We start from the raw sequence: 21963 nt of genomic DNA on the forward strand, positions 1-21963 counted from the left end.
AGAGGTATGCCCTGCAGGGAATGTAGTTAGTCTTTTCCAAGGCGTAAGAACAAATCCTGTAATATGAATTATATTTTCAACCAGCTATTTACATTTCCAGGTATTCGATCCAGTGATGTACAAATCAAAAAGCTGCAGAAGCTCAGAGCACGGTAATCTCATCTGCAAGGCTGCCCCAGAATAGCATACAACGGGCTGGGTTCAGATCCTTGTGTACAGAGCCCGACTGGGAAAGAAGTGCTGTCATTTCCCATTAACAGTGATGCAGCTGAGTTGAGCCTAATCACTTTAACTTTGTTTTTATGTAGTCAGTTTTCCCATTTTCTTGGGAATTGTATGACAATTGCAGATTTTAGCCTACTTCCATAACTGCTAAGGTTAGGCATCAATCTTCAAAAGACAAATAAATCTGAACAGCTATGTTATTAAAAATGGATGGTGAACACTCCACAGAAAAGGAAGATGGAAGGAAAAAAAAAGAAAGCTTTTGAACACCACAAGAGCAGTATAAAGCATTTGGCCCTAGAGAAATAAAGTCAGAGCTGTTTGATCAAAAATCCCCGAATCCTGAGTGAGAATCAAGGGTTGAGAAATGCACACAAGTTTGACAAGATTCAGACGGTCAGAGGCCTTTTGACTCCCCAGACATCTTTCTCCTGCCCCTCCCTACTCTACTGCTCCTCTGCCAGCTCATTTCCATTTGTGCGTTTCCTGGGTGGGCTCCCTCAGCACGGCTGTGCCATTGCACTCTCCCTGACCCAGTTGTTCATGCTTCCCTTTCCTGAAGTTTCCCTCTGAGCCCTCACTTCTCACAGTCTGTGGTCATCTTTCCAGGTGGCTTCCCTGCACGTTGTGGTTTCTCCCCAGAGCCTTGGAGCAGCCACGGTGGGAAGGCTGAGGCTGGAGAGCAGAGCCAAGGCCTGGCAGCACCTGGGGCAGAGCCCTGAGGGAAGGGCTGCGAGTGGGCCCACCCTGCTCTGCCCTCCCCTCAGTGCATCCCCTGGCTTTAAGCAGCCAGCCCTGCACAGAGCAGTGAGCCCTCACACACCTGGACCTGCCCACAAGTCAGAAATGAACCTGGATACTTTGTTCCAACAAATTCAGCTCACGGAAAAGCAGGCAGGCGAGAAGAGGCGCCTCATCCAACAAGGTCAGCCCCATGGCCGCCATCTTGCATGTCCCATGGTGTCGGTCGCTGTAAATGCCCCCTCCATATTCCAGAGCATTCCAACAAAAGTGGGGTGGCACCACTGTGAAATCATGAGGGGAGTTGTGCTGGAAAAGCTTTTCAGGCAGACGTCCCGTGACTTCTTGCCAATGCCATTGCTTTGTAAGAACAGAACATTTACACACTTGCTTACAGGTTTTCCTTGTTTTACAGTTAAATTTGACATAAACAAATATCATGAAAAAACTAACCAAATGAAAGAAGAGCTGAACAGTGCAAAAATAAAATTAGAAACTAAGGTAAGTAGGAATGTTTATAGTACAAATAAGAAATACATTACATTTACAAGCATATGAATTATTCCTGTCGGGAATAAATTCATGAACACTTTCAAGGCATATGCTTCACCCACCGAGTTAGACAACGTCTAGAAAATGTACAATCTGCATTTCTGTAATGATCACTGCCAGTGAATCTATGTGCTTCACGTGTGCAAAGGTCTGTCTGTGGCTTTCCTCACAAATCCAACCCTGCAGGCTGTCTGGGTATGCTCACTGACTTGCTCACCTCAGGGTAGGCACGTGATGAGATAACATTTCCAAAAAGACAGCACAAAGGCAAAAGAAAGCCATGCTGCTCCCCAGAAAAAAGCTGGGCAGGGAGCAGATGAGCTGTTTGGGGATGGTGTGAGCAGCTCAGTCTGAGCAGTCTTGTAGCTTGTTATAGCACTTTCTCATTTAAAATATGCATTTATTAGAGGTTTGGAAATCATTCCTGTGTTGCCCACTGCCACTCCTTAAAGGCCTTATTTGTCTCACAGAGAATATGTGGAAACATTCACTGTATTTACTTCACAAGATCTTGAGTCATATACTAAAGATCTTCCTATGAGCCTGGGTTCAGCATTGTGCCAGGCCTTAGAGTTTTGCTAGGGACACTCTAGACAGGAGAAAGTTTCCAAACCCATTCAACACTTTTAACATTTTACTATGCTTTCTGTTTAACCAAACTGCAGACATAGCTTTAGATTAACCATTCAGTTTTGCAGAGCTCTTTCACCATTAATACCTGTAAGTACAAATGATTTAAAAATCCATTTGCTTGTGCCTGAAAAATGAAATCTAGTTATCATCCCCATGTGCTTAAGTATCTGTGCAGATGGAATGTGTATGCACAACAGGAAAGCTTATGGAGTCTCCTTTGAAGTTAGAACTGTTGTGCATTTAAATAAACATCTTCAAGAACCTTTTGGGGATTATCTCACACAGATGTTTTGAGGATAATCTGATCCTTCCAAAAACAGATTCTTCTGTCATTTTTAAGGCATATTTTATTTATACATATAAATATATACACACACATAGACATTACTCTGACAGGATCAGATAAAGAAATTCATAAACAAATATTCACTGGTTGTAAGATGAGACTATTGTCATGTATGCCACGAAAGACCTTTAACACAGTAACTTATTTAGCCAACGCATTATATCTGAGTGATGTTTACTAGGTAAAGCCTTTTGTAGTATTGCTCCTACATTTATTTATGAACACTATTTTATGTTTATACTGCTAATTTGTTATTGATGCAGTGTGATTTACAATCAACATTTATGTGGAAGGTATAGAGCATCCCAAGAGTAGAGCTATTATTGTAAATGACTAATGGGAAGAGCTGAAGAACTCTTCCTAATTAAATCTTAAGTGCCTTAGCCACCTAATATTCTATCTGGTGTTCACAAAAATATATTTTATTTGCCTGTTTATTCTGACATTGATTCATTTTTAAATAGGACACGATACAGAAAATAAGTGGAATGGAAAAATTCATTTCAATCAGACTGTATTTAGGTTTAAAGATTATATAAATATTGATATTATTAAAAGTAATTTATTTTTCAGTACAGGAGTTAAGTTTACATGTGTCTACAATATTTAATGTAATTCAAATAGCATTAAATAATGCTGTTCAGTAATGCTGCTTAATTTGTCCCACACCAAATAACTGCACTTTAAAAGCACTGATATCCAAGCATGAACATGCACAGGGGCTTATGCCTGAGCAAGCAGATGAGCCCGAGTTCAAACATGTTTTGACATCTATTTCACAGAGACTGCCCTTGGTCAATCAAAGGTTCCCAGGAAATGCTATTTATTTTCTCTGTTCAGTAAAATCAGGGAGCATGTAATTAGAACCTGAATTATAGCATTTTGCCTTTCATGCCTCAATGATTTCTTAAAAAAAAAAAAATCTATTGCAAATGCATAGATTAAATAGGCATCTTACAGATGGAGAACCTACACTGCAGTTAGTTATGTTCGGTAATATAATTACAGAGGTATGAGACCATCTACTCTCTTAGAATTAGTATGCAACATAAATACTGCTGAGGCAAGCACCTCCTGGATGCTTAGCATGCCAGACATATCAGGGATGAGGAAGTCTGGTCCTTTCCTGTCTGATTGTCTCACTCCAGTCTTAGCACATTTGATTCCACTATCCTCCTCCTTTTGATATCAGATGCATTTCCTCTGTACTCTCTCCAGAATCATCTGTATTATTTTTTAATAAGTTTCTGCACGCACAAACTTATGTGACACCTTGACCATTTAGTTTACTTCCTGATACTTACCCTGTGCCTCTAAGGTCTGCTAGCAGTTCTGCAGCTAATTTTCCTTTCCCTAGTTGTTCTGAGTATCACAGTCCGAGTCATTTTCTGAACACCTTTTCTCCAGTACGTCAAATGACTGATTCTCATCCTCTACGACTTTTCAACTCTTAGCTGCTCCCCATTTATTTGCTGTTATATTTTCTCATCTGATATCAACTTTAGTTAGATAATGACACAGTAGATGCAATGGAAAATTGAGAGGAATTCTTCAGCAAATTCTGAAAATGCAGTGGTTGAAAGGCATACTTTTCTATCAGATAAACTACTGATTACAATGTAGAAAAAATGTGTTTAAAGCCATATTCGAAATTAGAGTGTGAGTTTTCGGGCATCTTACAGCCAAACTGTCTTTATTCTATCAGTAGTTTTACCATCACACTTCTTTCGCTAAGAATTTCAGCAACTGTCCTCAGAAAAACATGAGCACCTTTCTCATTCTTTCTCCTATGCAATACTAGCATTGCAGAGCTAATCACATATGCAGCCATCCCGATAACCTCAGTCAGAACAATGAAGTTGGACCTCTATCCCTCTGATGTTGTCTGGTTTGATATGAGACGACCTGTGTGCAGTGAGACGTAGGCCACTGTGTTAAGGTTGGATAAAAGATTCTGTGTGATCAATGTCTTTCCTGTTTTTAACCTGAGATTATTCTATATAAACTGCATAGATTTAAAAATACCATTTCAGACAGACTGATCAGCAGCAAATTTGTCTTTTAAAGAGAGAATACTTTCCCAAAGCTTAATGGTAAACTGGAAGATTTTGGGTGAAAGTGGGGGGAAGAGCTGCTATGCTTTTCCTAGTCCAGCAGCAGCAGCAGCTATGCCAGCTGTGTTTCAACCAGACCAAGATCCTTAAGTCCAATATAAAAGTATATGAAATAAAAAACCAATAACCTTATTTCATAACTTTTTGTTTTCTCTTGGAAGGTTCAACAGCTGTCTGAAAAAATGTTCTTCTTAGAAATTTTGAAGAAACGTGAAGACAGCTTGGAGAAACAGAAAGCTGAACTTATTAACCAGAAAAGCATTCTTCTCAAAAACTTAGTATGTTTCCAGCTATGGTATTCAAGTAGTGCATTTGTACTGTACAAGTTTATGCAGCCATAAATTTTGAAAAAAATATTATAAATCTGAATAATCAATTTTTCTTTTTACACCAGCATACTTAAAAAATGTAAATGTAGTTAGATTATTGCTTTGAATTTTCAATTTAATTCTCACTTTAATGATCTAAGGTAATATATACTGCAGTTGACCTACAAAGCTGATTTCACATTCTTAATTTCAGTTTCTAACGTCTGCTATTGTGTGACTGAGTTCCAATCATGACACATTTCCTTTCTAAAAGCAGTAAAATCTCACCTTCAATTGGACTGTCTCAACCACTGTAAAATATACTGAGAAGTATCAGAGGAAAATCTCAGGAAGCCCAACACCACATTTCAGGAATCCTGACATTGCACATAATCTCTTTTAAACCAAAAACACTCAGCCCCCTTTTGAAAAGTAGTCATTGCAACATACAACATTTTCAGTTCACTGCCATGCCAACCCGAATATTGCCTTCCTCTTTCTGCATGGTGTATCCCTGAGTCTTTAAGTAAGGTCACACAAGAGTAGTCTTCCCTGCATATGTATTCATATCTCAAATCAGCAAATCTGAATTTTCAACATTGAGTATGGATCGCTAGTATTACCATTAAATTCTTACTTTAACTTAGTCATATTACTTCAACATTCAAAATATTCCCTATCTTAAATGTAGGAAGGAAGGAAGAAAAAGTAGTAAAAATATCATAGAAAAGTTCCTCTGCAGAAAATATCCTCTGAAGAAATTTGTGAAATTTGATTAATTTTAATTGTGAAGTTTTGAAATATAGATAATTGTGTCTTTCTTCCTGTATATAAAGCTATTTCTTCTAATATAATTTAGTCAGCATTTTTTAAAGGAACTTTAAATTCTACTTTTATTATTTTACTATTTACCCTTTACTATTTACTGTTACCCTTGTCTTTAGGATTATTTTTTTCCAGGGAATGAAACGACTCCTTATCAACCATAGCTGACTTAATAGTTATCTAGGGAAATAAAGCAAGTCTGCCTTTTGCACAGGAGTAAACTACAACTTTATTTAACAGCAGACTAAAAAATAGTGGCCACAGTATACTATGGACTTTAAATAGAACTTAGCAGTAATTTCAACAATGAGTTGCACTTAAAACCAATTACACAAGTATATAACTTGACTTAGTGAATTTTTTAAAATATTTTTTTAAAGGAAGAATATATCCTTCACTCTATAAGGAAAAAAGGTTAGAACAGCAGACAAAATGGTAGAGCTGTAGGCCATCTTCATGTTCTTCCAAGTCAGGAAAAGTGAATACACAACATATATAAATTTTAAGCATAGGCAACAAGTATGTTTCCATCTGCTAGCTTAACAAAACGTTCATTTTTTCCACTTAAGCATTGAATTTGCCATTTCTTTTTTTCAGACAGATGCAAAGAGAAAAATGACTGAAGAGGAAGATAATTTTACTAGGGAAGTAACAGAGTTTAATGATGAGTATGGACTAACAAGCAATAGAGAACTTCTAATTAAAAAAAAAGCCAAGACTGAAATAAATGATTTAGAGAAAGAAGCTGCTGTGTTAAAAAATGGTAAATCTTGTATTAAATTATCTTATGTTACTGGAGAATGCAAATCAGTACAGTATAACTCTGTTAACAAACAATAATTTTAACCCCATTCTCCTGCTGTCTGAAACCACCCCTAAACACAATACTGGAAGAGAGTGGCCTGGCATACGACATTACATAAAGATTATTAAAGCCTCTTCTACTGTCCAAACTTTTCAGACATTTCCAACCATGTTTATTTGTGTTAAGATAGAGAATACAAGGTTTCCCAAAACTGAGAGTTAGATTGAGAAGCAATCCAATACAAACACAATTCTAACCTCTAAGATATGCAAAATAATCCTTCATTGTATTTAGAGCAGTTAAATTCTTAACTGGTGCTAAGACAGATGTTGCATTTCAAGAAAAAGCATGCACTAGCTGGACACAGTCCACATGAAAAGATGGATAAAAGTCAAGAATATTTAAAATTATATCATGGAGACTTAAAATACAATGCCTTTTAATTTAAAATATAATTGTTTATTTCCTTAGAAATGGAGACAATGGAACATAAGAATGTTCATTTAAATGCACTCCAGCTGCAGAAGAATGAATTAAAACAGGAATTATTTACTCTCAAAAGTGAACTCAAAGGTGTGCTTTATAATCAGTTGTTATGATCATAATTTCTGCCTTGACAAATGATTCCGAAATATCCTTTTTGTCAAGTTATTTTTCTCAGCAAAAAGTCATAGAAATAAGATTGTATATATTTTACGTTATGTAATAAATCATTTTAGGATGCATATAACAAATATAGTGGACTTCATTAAGATTTATGTTGAATGTCTCTGATACCAAGATGTACAGTTTTGCTGAATTATAACCTATAAATATGAAAAATAAAATTCTACTTTTGCTAGTAAAATATTTACTTGAATGGAGAATTAAGTGTTTCAGAGTGACCTTAAAATCAACGTAAGTCTTTTTTAAATACAATTAACTTGTAATTAAAGAATTATTAAAGTTATTAAAATGTAAATGTTTAGCAAGCAACATGACTTAGGCTGATAGGGATGGATGTGGCTGTGGTGATACATCTCTGATCTGTAAACTCCATAGCTGTTTTCTACTGACATTTGTGCATTATTATATGAAAGGCAATGCGTAAAAAAGGAGCCTACATGCAAGGATGGGGAGAACGTGTTGAATAAACAAAAACACCTATTAAAAAAACAAGTAAAAAGGTGCAGAGGAAAGAAAAGTTCTGTGTCAAAAGTGCTGACAGGCAATAGGGTGGTTACTTTACAAAAATGTAAATCATAGTAAATGAGTTAGGAAAGAAAGACTACATACATGTTCACAGACTGTGTGGGAAAAGGAACACGATTTTATAAAATACTGTAATGAGTATATCAATTACAATACTAAAATAACACATGTTCTTTATTCAGATGACTTTTCCCTACAGTTTAACAGCAAGAAATGTTATCTAAATTTAAAGAATGCAGACCCTCTTTGAATATGGATGATTAATATATATTTATAAGATCATGATTGTTTTTTTAGACCTTGAGAAATTAATCAAGGAGGCTGAAGGAACAATGAAAGCTTTAGAAGCAGAAAAAGTCCAAGTGACTGAAAAACCTCAGACCAATCCAGAATGTTTAAGGTAAGAGTCTCGTGTTAGTAGATGCTTAAATTTAAGTTTAACTCAATAATTACAAACCAGTTCTGGTGGCAGTGACTGTTTTATCTTTCCTATACAATACTCACTGGAAATCAGGAGTATCAGTTGTGTTTATCACAAGCTACAAATTCCTGTTGTTTGTTACAGACCTCCACCCTTACACGCACGCTGCAATAAACTAAAAACTGAAAGCAGTTGAAGGGAAGTCCCAGTCAAACTTGGAGGAAGAGCAAAAGCCCACTCCTTGGGCAGTACGCAAGCTCCTCCATTTTTGGAAAAACAGTAGTGATACAAAGAATATCAATGAACTATCCAAAGGGTACATGCACTAAGTGACTGAACCTTCCACGGAGCCTGGTGGTGATAGAATGGATGGGCCATAATAACCTCTTCAGCTCAGCTGGGTCTTGCATATAGAACTTACTAAATGCAGGTTTATTTTCTCTACTGTCCCTACCATCAGGTCTAGCGTGACTTCTAGTTGAGCTAGTTTAGAAAAATATTTTGTAAATTTAAACAAGACAGAAGACCTTTCATATGCTCTTAGCAGTGAATGTTGCTTCCTAGGAACTGACCTGACATGACTCTTTTGTTGTCTGTTGACATTTGCATTTTCACCATACACAAAAGAATGTAATGTTCAATGCAAAGAAACTCCTAGAAAAGAGTTGGCCCGATTTTTTCTCTAAGAAATTATTAAGAAAAAAAACCAACTTTTGTTAACATCACACTTTGTTCTATACATTTCTTAAGTTCTTGACTATAATGAATAAATGCAAGGTTTCTTTTCCTCTGAAATCTTTCAGTGGAGAAATAAAATGTTGCAAGGAACACTGGAAGTTTTTCTGAATGATTTGTTAAAGGTCTATATTTTGCTGAATACCAGTTTCTGAAAGAAAATGATATATCAGCCCCATTACTAACTCTCTTCAACCTTTTACATGGTGTTGAGACATGGCCAAATTTCTTTCAACATAAAAATTAATTAGTTCACAGTTCTGCATACAGTGGCAAAAACTTTGCATTCAACATATACATAAAGGACAATGTAAATAATAATAACAGTTGCAATTCTGTTGCAGTTGTAAGACAGCCTGTTATAATTCATTCCCTTACATTATTCATTCCATCATGGTATGTTAGGTTTTGTGATACATGAGGTTGTCAACTTCTTTCTAAGTAACACATTTCCCTTGGAGTAGTTTACTGCCGTAATGCCACTTAATATTCAAATTGCCATAATTAGTTTTCTGTAACGGGTTTCCTATGCTACAGAAGTAGCAGGCATTAGATTACTTTAAATCCCCAGCTCTGCCACTGATTCACTATGAGATCCCCGTCCATACACACCTATCTTTCTACTTAGTTCTTTGTGGAACTGTACTTCAGTATCACGTAGGTGGAATACACAACAGGGGATAAAATATTCTGAATTTACAACCAAAGAAAGAGGGATGGTGAGATTTTTTTACTTCATAAAATGCCTAATATTATGGTCAGGATAACCTGGCACTATTTGATAGCTGCACGTAGTGCAAAATCTAGATAAAGTGCTACTACTGTTACTACTGCAGCACAGGACATGCTCAGTCAATGCCAATAGTCCCTCTGCAGCAGATTCTCGAGTGAACCATCCTGTTCACTCCTCCAGCTGCCCTCACTAGGGGAACCTGAGAGTACAGAAGCATTTCTGTAGCAGTGGCAAGACAAACTGGAGTGAACCCCAGGACCTGGGGCAAACAAGGAGGCCTTCCCAACAGCCTCTTTGCACCTCTGGCTCTTTTGAAGGATCCTCTGCAGCCAAAGTTCTAATTAATACAATCTTAGATACACTATTGATTGTACCCACTGTGCTTGAGAAGCAATATTTTGTAGCCTAATAAGACAAGTGTTTTCTTTAATTAAGGTTGTTTTTTTTTTTCCTTCTTATGGAATCTGCTGTAGGAATATATTTTTTCATTTTTACTGAACGTTGCATTTAGTATACGTTATCCAGAGAAAAATTCTTTGACATAAGATAAACAATGTGGATCAAAAATAATTATTTTTTTCTGATAAATAAGAATAAAATTTGATTTTCTCTATTTTACTGAGTAGGAAACCACACCACTTTTTAAATGATAAAAATACCAATGTGTTTAATGCTTTCTTAGAACAAATGTGAGAGACAGTCAGCATCAATAACCTGATATATGTAGCTCCCATGCCACCCTGTAAGTCTGTTATTGTATCACATACCTAGTCTCAGTTTAAAAATCAATATCAAAAGTAGCTGGCAAGGCAAGAGTCTTCATTACAATTAAGTATATATCTTAAAGTAAATTGTATTTCAGCTGAAGAGTGTAGCCAGCTAATTCAAATTACAGCAATTTATCTTTGAACTGAGAAAAATGCCTTATACCATATCTGCAGTTTCATACAATTTCTCCCAAATCCATCAAAGAATTACAAAAGGTCATGAGAAGCACACACTGTTCATTCCAACTATTGGTGCTGCAATTACAGCTTGTTCTAATACACGTGATACTGAAAAAAGCTAAGCAAAATTTGAATGTTGAGCACAGACGTAGTTATGGATAAAGACTAAATATAAAATAAAATTTGGATTTGGGGGGGGCAAGGTAGGCACCTTTCCAAAAATTGTCTTATTTGGAGAAAAAATGGAGGTCAGGCACTGGAACAGGCTGCCCAGGGAAGTGGTGAAGCTACCGTCACTGCAGGGCTTCAAGAAGGTGGGCATGGGGGGGATGGGTCAACTAGTTGGTTGGACTAGATAATTGTAGAGGTCTTTTCCAACCTTAATGATTATTAATGAATCATAATGAAAAATATATTATGGTTTGTATGAGATATAAATTATTGTATTAGATATTATGGTTTTTATGTGATACAACTGTAGTGAAAATCACACTTTCAAAATGCAGCATTTTAATATCTTGCCTAGAGGGAATGTTTTCCTGCCCCAACGCTGCCAAAGACACGATTTCCTTTTCTGCTGATGTAAGCTGGGAGGTGTCATATGACCAGAAATGATTCTAAAATATGGCAGCGATAATCTTCATGCCAAAATATAGTAAAATTAATTAAGGCAAGGATCATTGAACCACTACAGCTAAAATGAGGGAAACAAATCTACCAGCAAACCCAAACTTCAAGTCAGTAATGTTCCTTGAGATCCCTGAGAGTGCTCCAACTTCTTGTTAGGGAAGGAAAACTGCTGTCAACAGTAATTCCAATGGCAGAAAAACACATTACCTGACATCTGCTGCTATAATCTGCCTATCACTAACTTCTGAAGTCTCAAAATTTCACTTGTACTGCCTTGCATAAAGTAACCATACATAACAGGTGAATTATGTACATTCTGTACCTAAAGTACTCATCCCTAGCACAACTAGGAATGTTCTACATCCTTCAGTAGTTTTGATTTTATGTTCTTTTGTTGCTGTTGCTATTTAATATGCTCCAAAATGATTTATTTCAACACTGTCTCTTCCCCTCCTTTCTTAAAAGATGGAAATGTCCACAAATATAAGAGAAGCCGAATCTTGCATACGGTTTTTATTTCACAGAATTGCTCACTTTTGTATTCTTGTTCAGATTACTGTTCTTCAGTTTATTTTTCAATTTATTTTATTATTACTTACACACCAAAACTTTGACTTCCAGTTATATTCCAAGCATGTATGTGAAATATACTGACTGCTGTATATATAGGCTTGTATGTGCAGCATTAAAAGTGGGGTTCATTAAAAGTGGGGTTCTTCATCAGAAATGATCATTTCATAGGGCATTTCACATTTTCCTAGGGCAATCTCCAGTGTTAGGCTTTTTCTTGTACTGAACTACATTCTGGTGTTGCTTAATTTATTATTGAATTGAAATGAATGAGTCTTTCTATTCTTTAAATTCTTTTCCATTCTTCTTTTCATAAAAGTTCTAGAATGTTACTGAGCATGAAAAGAAAACACAAAACATTGAAATTCTGCTATTTTGTTTACTGCTCCTTTCTGTAAAGATAATGAGAGGGAGGAAAAAAGACCAGAAAAATAAGATACTTTAAGCCAATCATAAAAATTTAAAGAGCAATAAATAATCAAGATTTAAACAACCTGAATCTTCTCAATACTTGAGAAAATAATTATGTAATTAAAGCCTGTTCCAGTTAACAATACATAAACCAAAAATAATTTGTAATTTCAATTCATTTTATTCAGTCCATAATTTTCACTCAGGAAGTTCTGAGGTTTCTGGTGGTGATTACACCTCCATTGTTAATCTCAGATGCTAAATTTTTCATACTTGTCAGCATTCTTCGTGCAGTTGTTAACAGCACAATGTGCTTTCAAGCTGACCTGAACGTAATGTATGTAAAGCACTACAAACAAAGTAACAGTTCAAAAATACAAAGGCATACAAATTTCTGTTTCTTGTTCTCTCTATTCAAGACACTTCAGCATTTTCCTCAGTGTAGGCTCCCTAAAAATCATAGGTCTCATGTATGGACACATCATTCAGAGATATCTTCAAGAAAAGTGGTCTTTTTCAGGAAAGGCATGCAATAAAAATCAAAAGCCTTATTTTAACTATTTGCAATGCCAGTGTCAACCCCACATACAGAACAGCAAGAGAAAACTTCGGCAGTAGCTCTATTGAGTCCCATTTCCTGGGCTGGTTGCAAATAGCACCACTTAAATGGTATAAGACAGAATCAAGCAGAGCCTTCAACTGATATAAGGAAATTCCTAATTATGGCACTGAACTAATATATTACCTGTAATTACTTATTGCATTTTTTTTGATAATTTTTTAGTCTTCTTCCTCATTTTAATTTTAGAATAATGTGCTGCCTTATGTAAGGAAATGCAGAAATAATTTTCATCAGAATTTATTTAGACTAAGAGTATACCATTTCTACTTAAAATTTTCACAGTAGTATAAAGGGAGGCTTTTTGTTGAAACCTGAATATCTATTCTGAACGGACTGCCTAAGGCCATGTTTCTGGTGGTTTTGAAAAAAAACATCTTGCAATTAAATTTTACGTTAAATTTATAATCAGGAGATATCAATCTCTGGTGTAATATATGTGGTTTAAAATGAGTTTTTTTAATGACAATCTTCTCATTGATTTTTTAAGCTTTTCCTTCTAATAGCAGTGTCCAGTGAAACTATTATAGTTTGAATTATGTTAAAAATGCTTCAATTATAAATTGCAGTATGGATTTACAAAAAATAGATCAAATGTGACTAATGATATCTTTCTTTCATAGGACAGCAATTGGTTAGGCAAAAAAAAAAAATGCAATGTCATCCATATAGATGTTAGTAAAGTATTTGATATCCCACTATTAATTAAGCTGAAGAATTCATATTAAAAATTTTGAGCAAGGAAATGACTTGAATGAAATGAAGCAACAACATTAATAGGACTGAAAAAAAAAGAGCTGCAAGAAGGTAACTGCAGTCACAACTGATCGTACTCAGATTTTTTTATAATGCCTTTGGCATATAAATCTTTTAAAGAAAAGGAAAGAACTCTAGTTCTTATAGAGCAAAGAGAGGAGGGATGTCTTTACATACAATACTAGTTCATGTACTTGTGCATAACTAAGGATTAGGATACACTAAGGATAAATACAGGACACTTTGAAGTAAAGAAGAAAGGTCTGAGCATACTATGCTAACAGAACTCACCTATAAACACTGAAAGTAAATATAGCTGTGGAAAAGATAAAAGCAGGAACTATTTCCAACAAAAACAAAAACAAACAAATAAACGACGACAAAAACCAAGAAAATTTTGACATTGCAGATCATGACAACTCCATTTGGAATCTTTCACCTGTTTTTCAAGAAAGATGCATTCAACCTGGAAGGTGCATGGGGAATGGAGAGCCCATATTGCAAAGGAAAATATGGATATGTCTTTTTAGCTCTAAGAAAATATTACATTTCTCTTAAAACACAGCAGCCCACTATAGAAATAATAATTCCTGTAATAGGATAGTTGTATTAATCCACCTAGACTAAAACCTGATTTAACTTGTACAGTACAAAAGTCAAGATATTTGAACTAGAAGGATCCTTGACCCATATTTATTTATTTTCCATGCCTTTCAATAGGAATCTTATTGACGTTGGGATAAGCGTTTCAGTTTTGATGCTTAGCAGTTTTTCTTTTCTGCTGTAACCTCTCCTTACACTCTGTTCCAATGCTAAGCAGTTCATACAACCTTGGTCAGCTGCCTGTGCAGATGATCTCATTCTAAATGCGTAGCTTAATTTCATGTGTTTTAAACTTTCCACGTTTAATCAATTATAATAATAGTACATTCCTTAAAGCTCTTCCAGAGAAACCACCAGTTTTATGCTTTTATACGTAGTGTTCTTTGACAGTGTTATTTTCATTTACATTTGATTCCAATTGTTTCATAGCCTAGTATACTGTTTGCTTTTGTTATGTCTTCTTACTAGCATTTATTATAATTTCTACATCTTAATTTTTATGCTCTTTCTGATCCATTGAGCATGCACTTTTATAACTTATTTGTTCAACTCAAGTGCTTGAATTTGTTGTTTCAGGATACTAAATTCCATTTAGGACTCATTTTCTCCCTTCCACAACTAATTAATAATAGTCTGAAGTTCATTGACTTTTTCAGTTGTATCAATAGTATTTTTGGTTTAGTCATGTCAGCAAGTTGTAGATATCCAGCAAAATCTTGTTCACGCTTTTTTGCTCTTACAATACACATTAATCTAGTTCCAGTACTGAAGTGAGACTGAGTGGCCCCAGTACATTAGCTTTGGTTTTGGCCTGAGACTGTAAGTCAGACTTTTATTCTTTTCTTCAGTTTAAATAAAATCTTAAAACCTTGATAAATGTTTCTTCTGACCTTTCTGATAAAAATTCAGGAAAATCCACATACATACTCTTGGGTTTATATATAACTTCTTAGAGAGCTCCCAGTTTTGTATCATAAATCCTATCCTTTTTCACCAGCATCAAGCAATTTGATTTATAATACTCTAACGTTTTCTCTTGTACTTACAGTTAAAAAATGGAATGGCAATCATATGCAAGTTGGAGACAGAAGGAAAGAACAAGAAGAATACTTTCTTTCTTGTCTCACTAAAATATAACTGAGAAACTGTCTGTTCCTTTTGCAGTTCCAATAATAACCAGATCAGGTCTTTGTCTTCCGCTTAGACAAAAAAGCCTCTAAAATGTATATTCATCCATCTCTTTGAACAAAGTATTTCTTTTTTGAGATCTCTTTACATAAAATTATACTTAAATTGTAGGTTTGGGCTACCAAGTCTTGATCCAGTATTACAAGTCTGTGGATGATTTTCAGACAGATCTGTCTGACAGTAACGTTTTTTTCATCACACTTCAATTCATAATACCAACATCTATTGATTTCACAATTATTTTTCCTATTTGCCTTCTGCATATACAGCTAAAATTCAAGTAGAGTGCGTATCAACCACAAATGCCAATGATATTTAATAGATGTGCTCATTTCACAGCGGCAAAATCGATCATCTTCAGTGATCTCCATCTTCATCTCTTTGTCACTTCTAGTATTCCAGAGTAATGGAAAATGGGCCATTGATAGCTGAGGTCAGCCTTGGGCAAGCTAGCATTCAAAAAACATTCTGATGTTATTGTCCCACCTACTTGATTTAAGGGTAGGGTTTACTATTGCCATTTATCTTAAACTTTTCAAACCTCCTCTCACAAACCAGGCACTTCCGGCCCAGCTTTTCATTAGAGCCCATTACCTGAAAATCAGTAATTTAACAATACAATGTTAACCCAGTGCAATTACATTTTTTAAAAAGTATACTTGATGGCCTTTTAGAAGATCAAAATGCTCAAAACTAAAATAAAGGACACGTAAGGCCTAAACTAAAATATCTTCTCAGATTTTTCAATAGATTTGTTTTTTTTATCATAGTTGTTAGGAGGGTATAATTGTCATATTAATCCTTGTTCTGGCAAAAGGTACATCTCTTTCCATTTCCAAAGGTGACAGAAAAGCTGTCCTACATCTAGGCAGTATACTTCCATGAATAATTGGTTTGCACATTCAATCTGATAGTGAAAAGATGAATATGAATATCCTGCTTATCTTAAATGTAAAATGAAAAAAGCTAAGTCTCCTTCCAGGTTAAGCATTATTTTGAATAGTTCCATTGTCTCACATTCCTTCTGGTAAAACTTCATCATTTATTCAGTAACTCAGGCGTCTCCAATGCATTAATTGTGTAGACTGTAACATAACAGGCAGCCCTTGTTTTGTGAATATAATATTCCTGGCACATACTGTAATTATCTAGCTTCTAAATAAGAAAAAAAAAAAAAAGGAAGACCTGAATGCAGAATCAATTGATTAATGCAAAAATTAAACACCACGTTTGAATAAATGACTTTTATCATTGCTACCCAATGCTTTACAAGGAGCTGTGCTGTCACCACATTTAAAAGTTTTCTAAAATATTTTAAATGAAATTTAAAAGTCCATATGCAAAGCTTAACAGTTTCAAAGCACATCATCAGTAGTAATTCATCCAGAATCCCAAGACACAGATAAGCACCTGTTACTGCTTATCTTCTGGTTGTTCTGTCCTTAGTGTACACCTAACATGGATGGGTATCACTCTTAGCTGACAGCCACCAAACAGGCTGTGCATCAGTGCTGCAACGTCAAAGACAATGAGAGAACTTTCTCTCAGAGATGAATAGACCACAACTTTCCTTATAGAAAATTCAGTAAAGTAGGGCTTTTGTTTCTCTTAAATGAAGGTTGTACAATCCCACTAGCAGAAAGCACAGAGAAAAAAAAAAAACGAGGAGGGAAGGCAATGAGGTTAATCTGCTTTAATCAACATCAAAAGCTTAACTTAGACCTTGAATTAAGCTTTTCTCAATGACATGGTCTGTAAACTAGCACTGTACTACAGTAGCACGAGTACTTAATTTCTCAGAGTTCAGAATTTCCTTTTGTTCAAACACTTGTATGTGTTATGAATACAGAAGAAGTATTTCCAAAAGAGAAGGCATTTCCTGCTTTGTAACATGCACACAGGGCTGACATAGCTTCCATATTGATGGTAAGATATTTATGTTTTCTAGAGAAACAGCAGAAGAAGCTTGAGGTTCAGTCCTACACTACTATTCTAAAGCCATGTGGTGACTAAGCTATTTTTCTCACATTGGGCTATACCTTTTACTATTACCAAAGCCATTCATATGTCAAACACACATTATCTTGTGAAGAATCTCAAGTCTATCTGCACTAGGAGAGGTGGGGAAGGGCATTATTTATATAACAGGACTAGATTTCTTTTTTCTTTTATATACTATAAGAGGCAATAAAAGGTTGCTACCTTTTCTTTCAACCTCAGTAGAAAAAGTGTTCTGCTTTGATGCATTAGATTAGCTATTTAATGAGAACCAAAACATGTACCTTTCCTCCTTTTTTCAGTCTGTACGGCCCACAGTACTCAGCATCAATTGCTGAAACTGCATGAAGAGTAAGCAGCTTCAGCTCTCTTGTGATGCTTCCCTTCCAACAGCCATGGAAAGGCTCAATGTAAAGTATTCATCAGACTCCTAAAAGCTCTGGCAGAGATATTTCTTGGCCTGCTGAGCAGTAATCTAAACCAATGTAGCACTGCTGAGCAAAGTTTCGGTGTCTACTTTTAGAATAACAAATGACCTACAGGTTTCTTAAACACTGATGTTCCCCTTGGAATCTCTTTCTACAGAGGTCTTTTTTTCCTCCCAGATGAACATTTTTCTGGCTTTCCAAAAAAAAAAAAAAAAAAAAAAAGATCTGTGACCCTGGTTTGTAGGCAGTGTTAGATAAGCCAAGTCTTCTGTCTCTTTTTGTTCTCTCAAGATATTTGGAGAAGAGCTGCAGTGGCTCAGTAGCTGCAGCAACTGAGAATCCTGTTGCTGTTTGTTTTTATAAACTGCTTCCATACTGATGGTAAAAATAGTTCGGCACTGTTTGTAAATACTATTTCATGCCTCAAGCAGATAAGAGAAAGCTCTGATTTTCTAACTGACTCCATACTGTTTGATTCCTTAACAGATTTTAGCCAGTTAGGAAGCTACTAATGTTTTTAATTAAAAATAATTTCAATTAATATTTTTAGCAGAAAATTTTTATGGGGATCATCACGTAGGCCTGAAAGAATGGGGAAAAAAGCCATGCTCTTTTCAATAGGAAAAATCACTACATTAAAAGTAGTCCTTATTGTAGAGAAGGAACCTGTGGATGGGTATGGAATAGACTGCACAGAATTGCCACACTGGGTCAGGCAGAGTGCTCATCTAATCCAGTGCTTCTTCACTGGCATCAACGAGTGGATGCTCAAGTAAACAAGATCAGCAACATATGGTGTTTCCCAAGTATCAACACTCATACTCACAAGTTTAAATAAGGAAAATGATAATTAATGAGGTCATAAATCTTTCATGGTTTATAACAGCATAGTCTAGAAATTTGTCTAATCAAGCATTCAGTCAAGATACACTTTTTAAAAACCCAAATTGCCATTTTCTGAAGTTCTCCACGTTGTCACCATTACTGGCAGTGGTGAATGAAATCCAGCGATAATGTGTGAGAGCGGCACTTCGCCAGTTACAAGAACTAGCAAACTGAAATCCTGATCGTGCAACAAATCAATGAGAGTTTTCTCACATTAGTCAAATTGACAACTGGGACCAAAACTGAACAAAATAATCCAAGCAGCAATTGGCTGCTATAAAAAATTGTTAATTTCTTTGGACACAGGCTTAAGAAAGAATTGGAAAATTACAAAGATGATGACTGGGAAAGCATTTATGAGACTCTTCGAACAGAAGTTGAAATTCTGCAAATGGTATGCTATTCTCACTACATATTTTAAGTTCTTGATATTTATAAAGGTGTAATTTAAGATGATTAGCAGTGGTTTTAGATAAGCGTTTTATACTATGTACAAAGCCAAACATCCTTGCATTGCAGGTGCACTCAATTCCCATCTGTTTTAACCTATTATTTCCAAGTGTCCAGGAATATAAGCAAAGAAAGAGAATTTAAAGACACATTGTTTACACAAGAAAGATCTTTATGGGGTATAGCAATAATCATTAATTTCTTGAAAGCTGCACACTACTATGCGTTTAGGAGCTAAGTTAATCTTTAACTCCAGCTGTCAGTTAAATGAAAGATGGGAATATGGAGAAATAAGACCATAATTGCATCCTTTTAGGGAAACATTTTATTTTGCCCACTCACAAGTACTTCACAAAAATCTCTTAAATTATGTTTTTCTCTAGATGTCAGTCCTAACTTCACATTTTTTGATTGTCAGTCTGTGTAAGAACACACAGAGAAGAAATGTTTTGAAGTCTCATTTTTGAAAACAAAAGGGTTTTTAAAAGTTCATTGTGGAGCCCCTGATTGAGTTGTATGAAGATGCAGCTGTTATTCTGCATCAATAGCAGAATATCAGTCATGGAAATTTTGTATTACTGACTCATGATCATTTTCAAATTCCTGTTGGAGGAATGTAACTTTCTTCTGCTTCATCCATTAATTTTATTATGGCTGTCAAACTTCAGAAACAAAAACAGTGTAATGTTTAAAAGCTTCTCTGTAAAGAACACAGTGAACTCATTCAATTTGATTTTCTATAATTCAATTCTTTCTGTTTTCCAGAAACTATCACAGAAAAAGTCTTCAGACAAGTGAATAATGTGTGACACATCTTATGAAGTGTCATAGAAGTTAGTCTGAGTATTGTAAAACAATTTCACTCAGGCTCTCTCAGGATTGCTTTTTGTGTTTCTCGTTTGGTTAAACCAGTTTGTATGTGCCTTTATTTTACATTAAGATTGATTTCTATTAATTTAAAAGTAGGGGGGAGGGGGGGTAGCTTTTGTTTGTCTTTTCTTTTTTTCTGCGTGTTTATCCTTCCTCAAATTAACAGCTATCCATCCTTAGATTCCTCTGTTGCTCATGAATGGACAACACTTCATCTGTTACACATACAGCCAAGTTCCCATATTACAAACTCCATTCTCTATGTACTTTTTTTAGAAGGAGAATTCTCCTTTTAAGTTAGTGATGTGGTCTTACTTGACAGGAGGACTGCTATTACCATCAATAAATAAACTATATTAAACAGCTGTGGCTATTTAGTTTATAACTTGACAATGCAGCTCTCTAACAAGCTCTCAGAAACAGCTCAACTCTAGTAATATAGGATGATTGTGCAGAATAACTTGCAAATCTACTGACCAGTAGATGTCTCCAGTTATTGTAAACCAGTCCGCTACTTAGCATTTGTTTTCTGGTTGTATCGTAAAACTTATTCTCTTCTCCTACAACCTATGAATACTGAATACACTTTATCACTTGACAACAGACTGAACTCTATTTAAATGAGTAGTCCACAATTCTGGGGAACCAGGGAAAAAATTCCATTAAGTAAGGAACCCTCTTCACTCAGGAATATGCAACATTTTTCTCACCTCAGTGAAATGAATAACTGTTCTGCACTGGTTTTTCTACGTTCAGAGCCTTCAGAGCTCTGTTACACATAAAACTGCAAGAAGTGTTTTATTAAGAGGGTAGGAATCAATCTCTTTTGGAAGTTGACCACATTCTGCCTGAGATGTTGGGAGTTGTTTTTTCTGTTCAGACACAGTTGCCTTTTCAAATTTCTGTCAAGGTTTGATCCTCAGCATTGGGATCAAAGAGTATTCTGATTCTTTTTGTTAACTGGGATAATTCCAAGAGGTTGGAACTATCCTTCCTAGTTGCCAGTGCTGTTGGAGCAAAATTCCTTATAATTTGTCTTTTCCCTTAAAGAGATCCTCCTAGGATGTGCTTAATTTTTAAACAACTTAGGTGCTCTCACTCCTATGGGACTGCCTGACTCTGTAAGTTAGGCAGCTACTGCTTGTGGGGTTTGGTCAAATTCAGAACATTTGCAAAGTGGCACAGTTGCATATTAGAGTGTCTACTGACAGTAAAACCAATGCTATTTCGGGGTTTAGATGCTGGAAGCAATTATAAATTCATGATTTGCTAGTATAGCAAAGTTTATCCTTGTCATTTTATTAATCTAAGTGAGCTCAACTACATTAAGTATACTGATTAATCAACCAGGAAGAACTTACTTTTAAACTTCAGTTTTTTCCACTTATGGTTGCTTTATGTACAAGAATCCTTTGCATTTCATTGGAATGAGCCAATATCTATATGGTTATGCAGCCCATATACGGGAGAAAAAAACCACAGCAGATCAAACCCTCAGGTATTACATAAAACAGAACTCAATGCCTTAGATCAGAATTGCAGATGTATAACTTATGGGTAAATGAAATGAGCAGTAGCGTCCAATAACCATATTAGATCCATAAATATGATAAATTTATGTCCCTAAGTGGCCTGAAAATGCATCTGGGGAAAAGAAATACAGCATGCTCTTTTCAGAGATATTTCTGATTCAACAAAACTAGTTGCACCTTCATATTTATTTATTTGCTTTTTTAAATAGTTGTGAAACTCTAAATTTTTCATTATTTCAGCAGAATTATAGCATAAGTATAGCAACATTTGTAACAACTCAAATGACTAAACCTCTCAGAATCAATAGGACAACAAACTAGGAATAAAGCTCACAAAAAAAAGAAAGAAAAAAAAAGTGAAACAAATCAATATAAATCCCATTGGGCTGAACAAATCCCTCAACAGCTTTAATAAAATGCGTATTGTTGGACTCACCCGGCTGTTAG

The 21963-nt window shown here is 35.4% G+C and overlaps 1 protein-coding gene and 1 long non-coding RNA gene across 2 annotated transcripts in view; one reads left to right on the forward strand and one right to left on the reverse strand.

The window, feature by feature from the left end:
* LOC121111137 overlaps positions 1–21963 on the reverse strand; it is a 48734-nt gene that overhangs the window by 18968 nt on the left and 7803 nt on the right. The window lies entirely within an intron of this gene.
* CCDC172 (coiled-coil domain containing 172) lies at positions 706–20340 on the forward strand. Its single transcript, XM_001234638.5, has 8 exons — positions 706–1150; positions 1382–1467; positions 4773–4889; positions 6342–6507; positions 7021–7122; positions 8038–8140; positions 18971–19058; positions 19880–20340. Exons 1-8 carry the CDS (start codon positions 1072–1074, stop codon positions 19910–19912), a joined length of 774 nt encoding a protein of 257 aa, XP_001234639.1. The 5' UTR covers positions 706–1071; the 3' UTR covers positions 19913–20340.

Source organism: Gallus gallus, chromosome 6 (genome assembly GCF_016699485.2).
Source record: "Gallus gallus isolate bGalGal1 chromosome 6, bGalGal1.mat.broiler.GRCg7b, whole genome shotgun sequence".
NCBI lineage: Eukaryota > Metazoa > Chordata > Aves > Galliformes > Phasianidae > Gallus > Gallus gallus.

Excerpts from the sequence above, each read along its gene's own strand:
- CCDC172 (XM_001234638.5), top strand. The coding sequence starts at position 1,072 with ATGAACCTGGATACTTTGTTCCAACAAATTCAGCTCACGGAAAAGCAG. Across the intron at positions 7,123-8,037 it reads TCTCAAAAGTGAACTCAAAG|ACCTTGAGAAATTAATCAAG; the intron begins GTGTGCTTTATA and ends TTGTTTTTTTAG. Across the intron at positions 8,141-18,970 it reads ACCAATCCAGAATGTTTAAG|GCTTAAGAAAGAATTGGAAA; the intron begins GTAAGAGTCTCG and ends CTTTGGACACAG.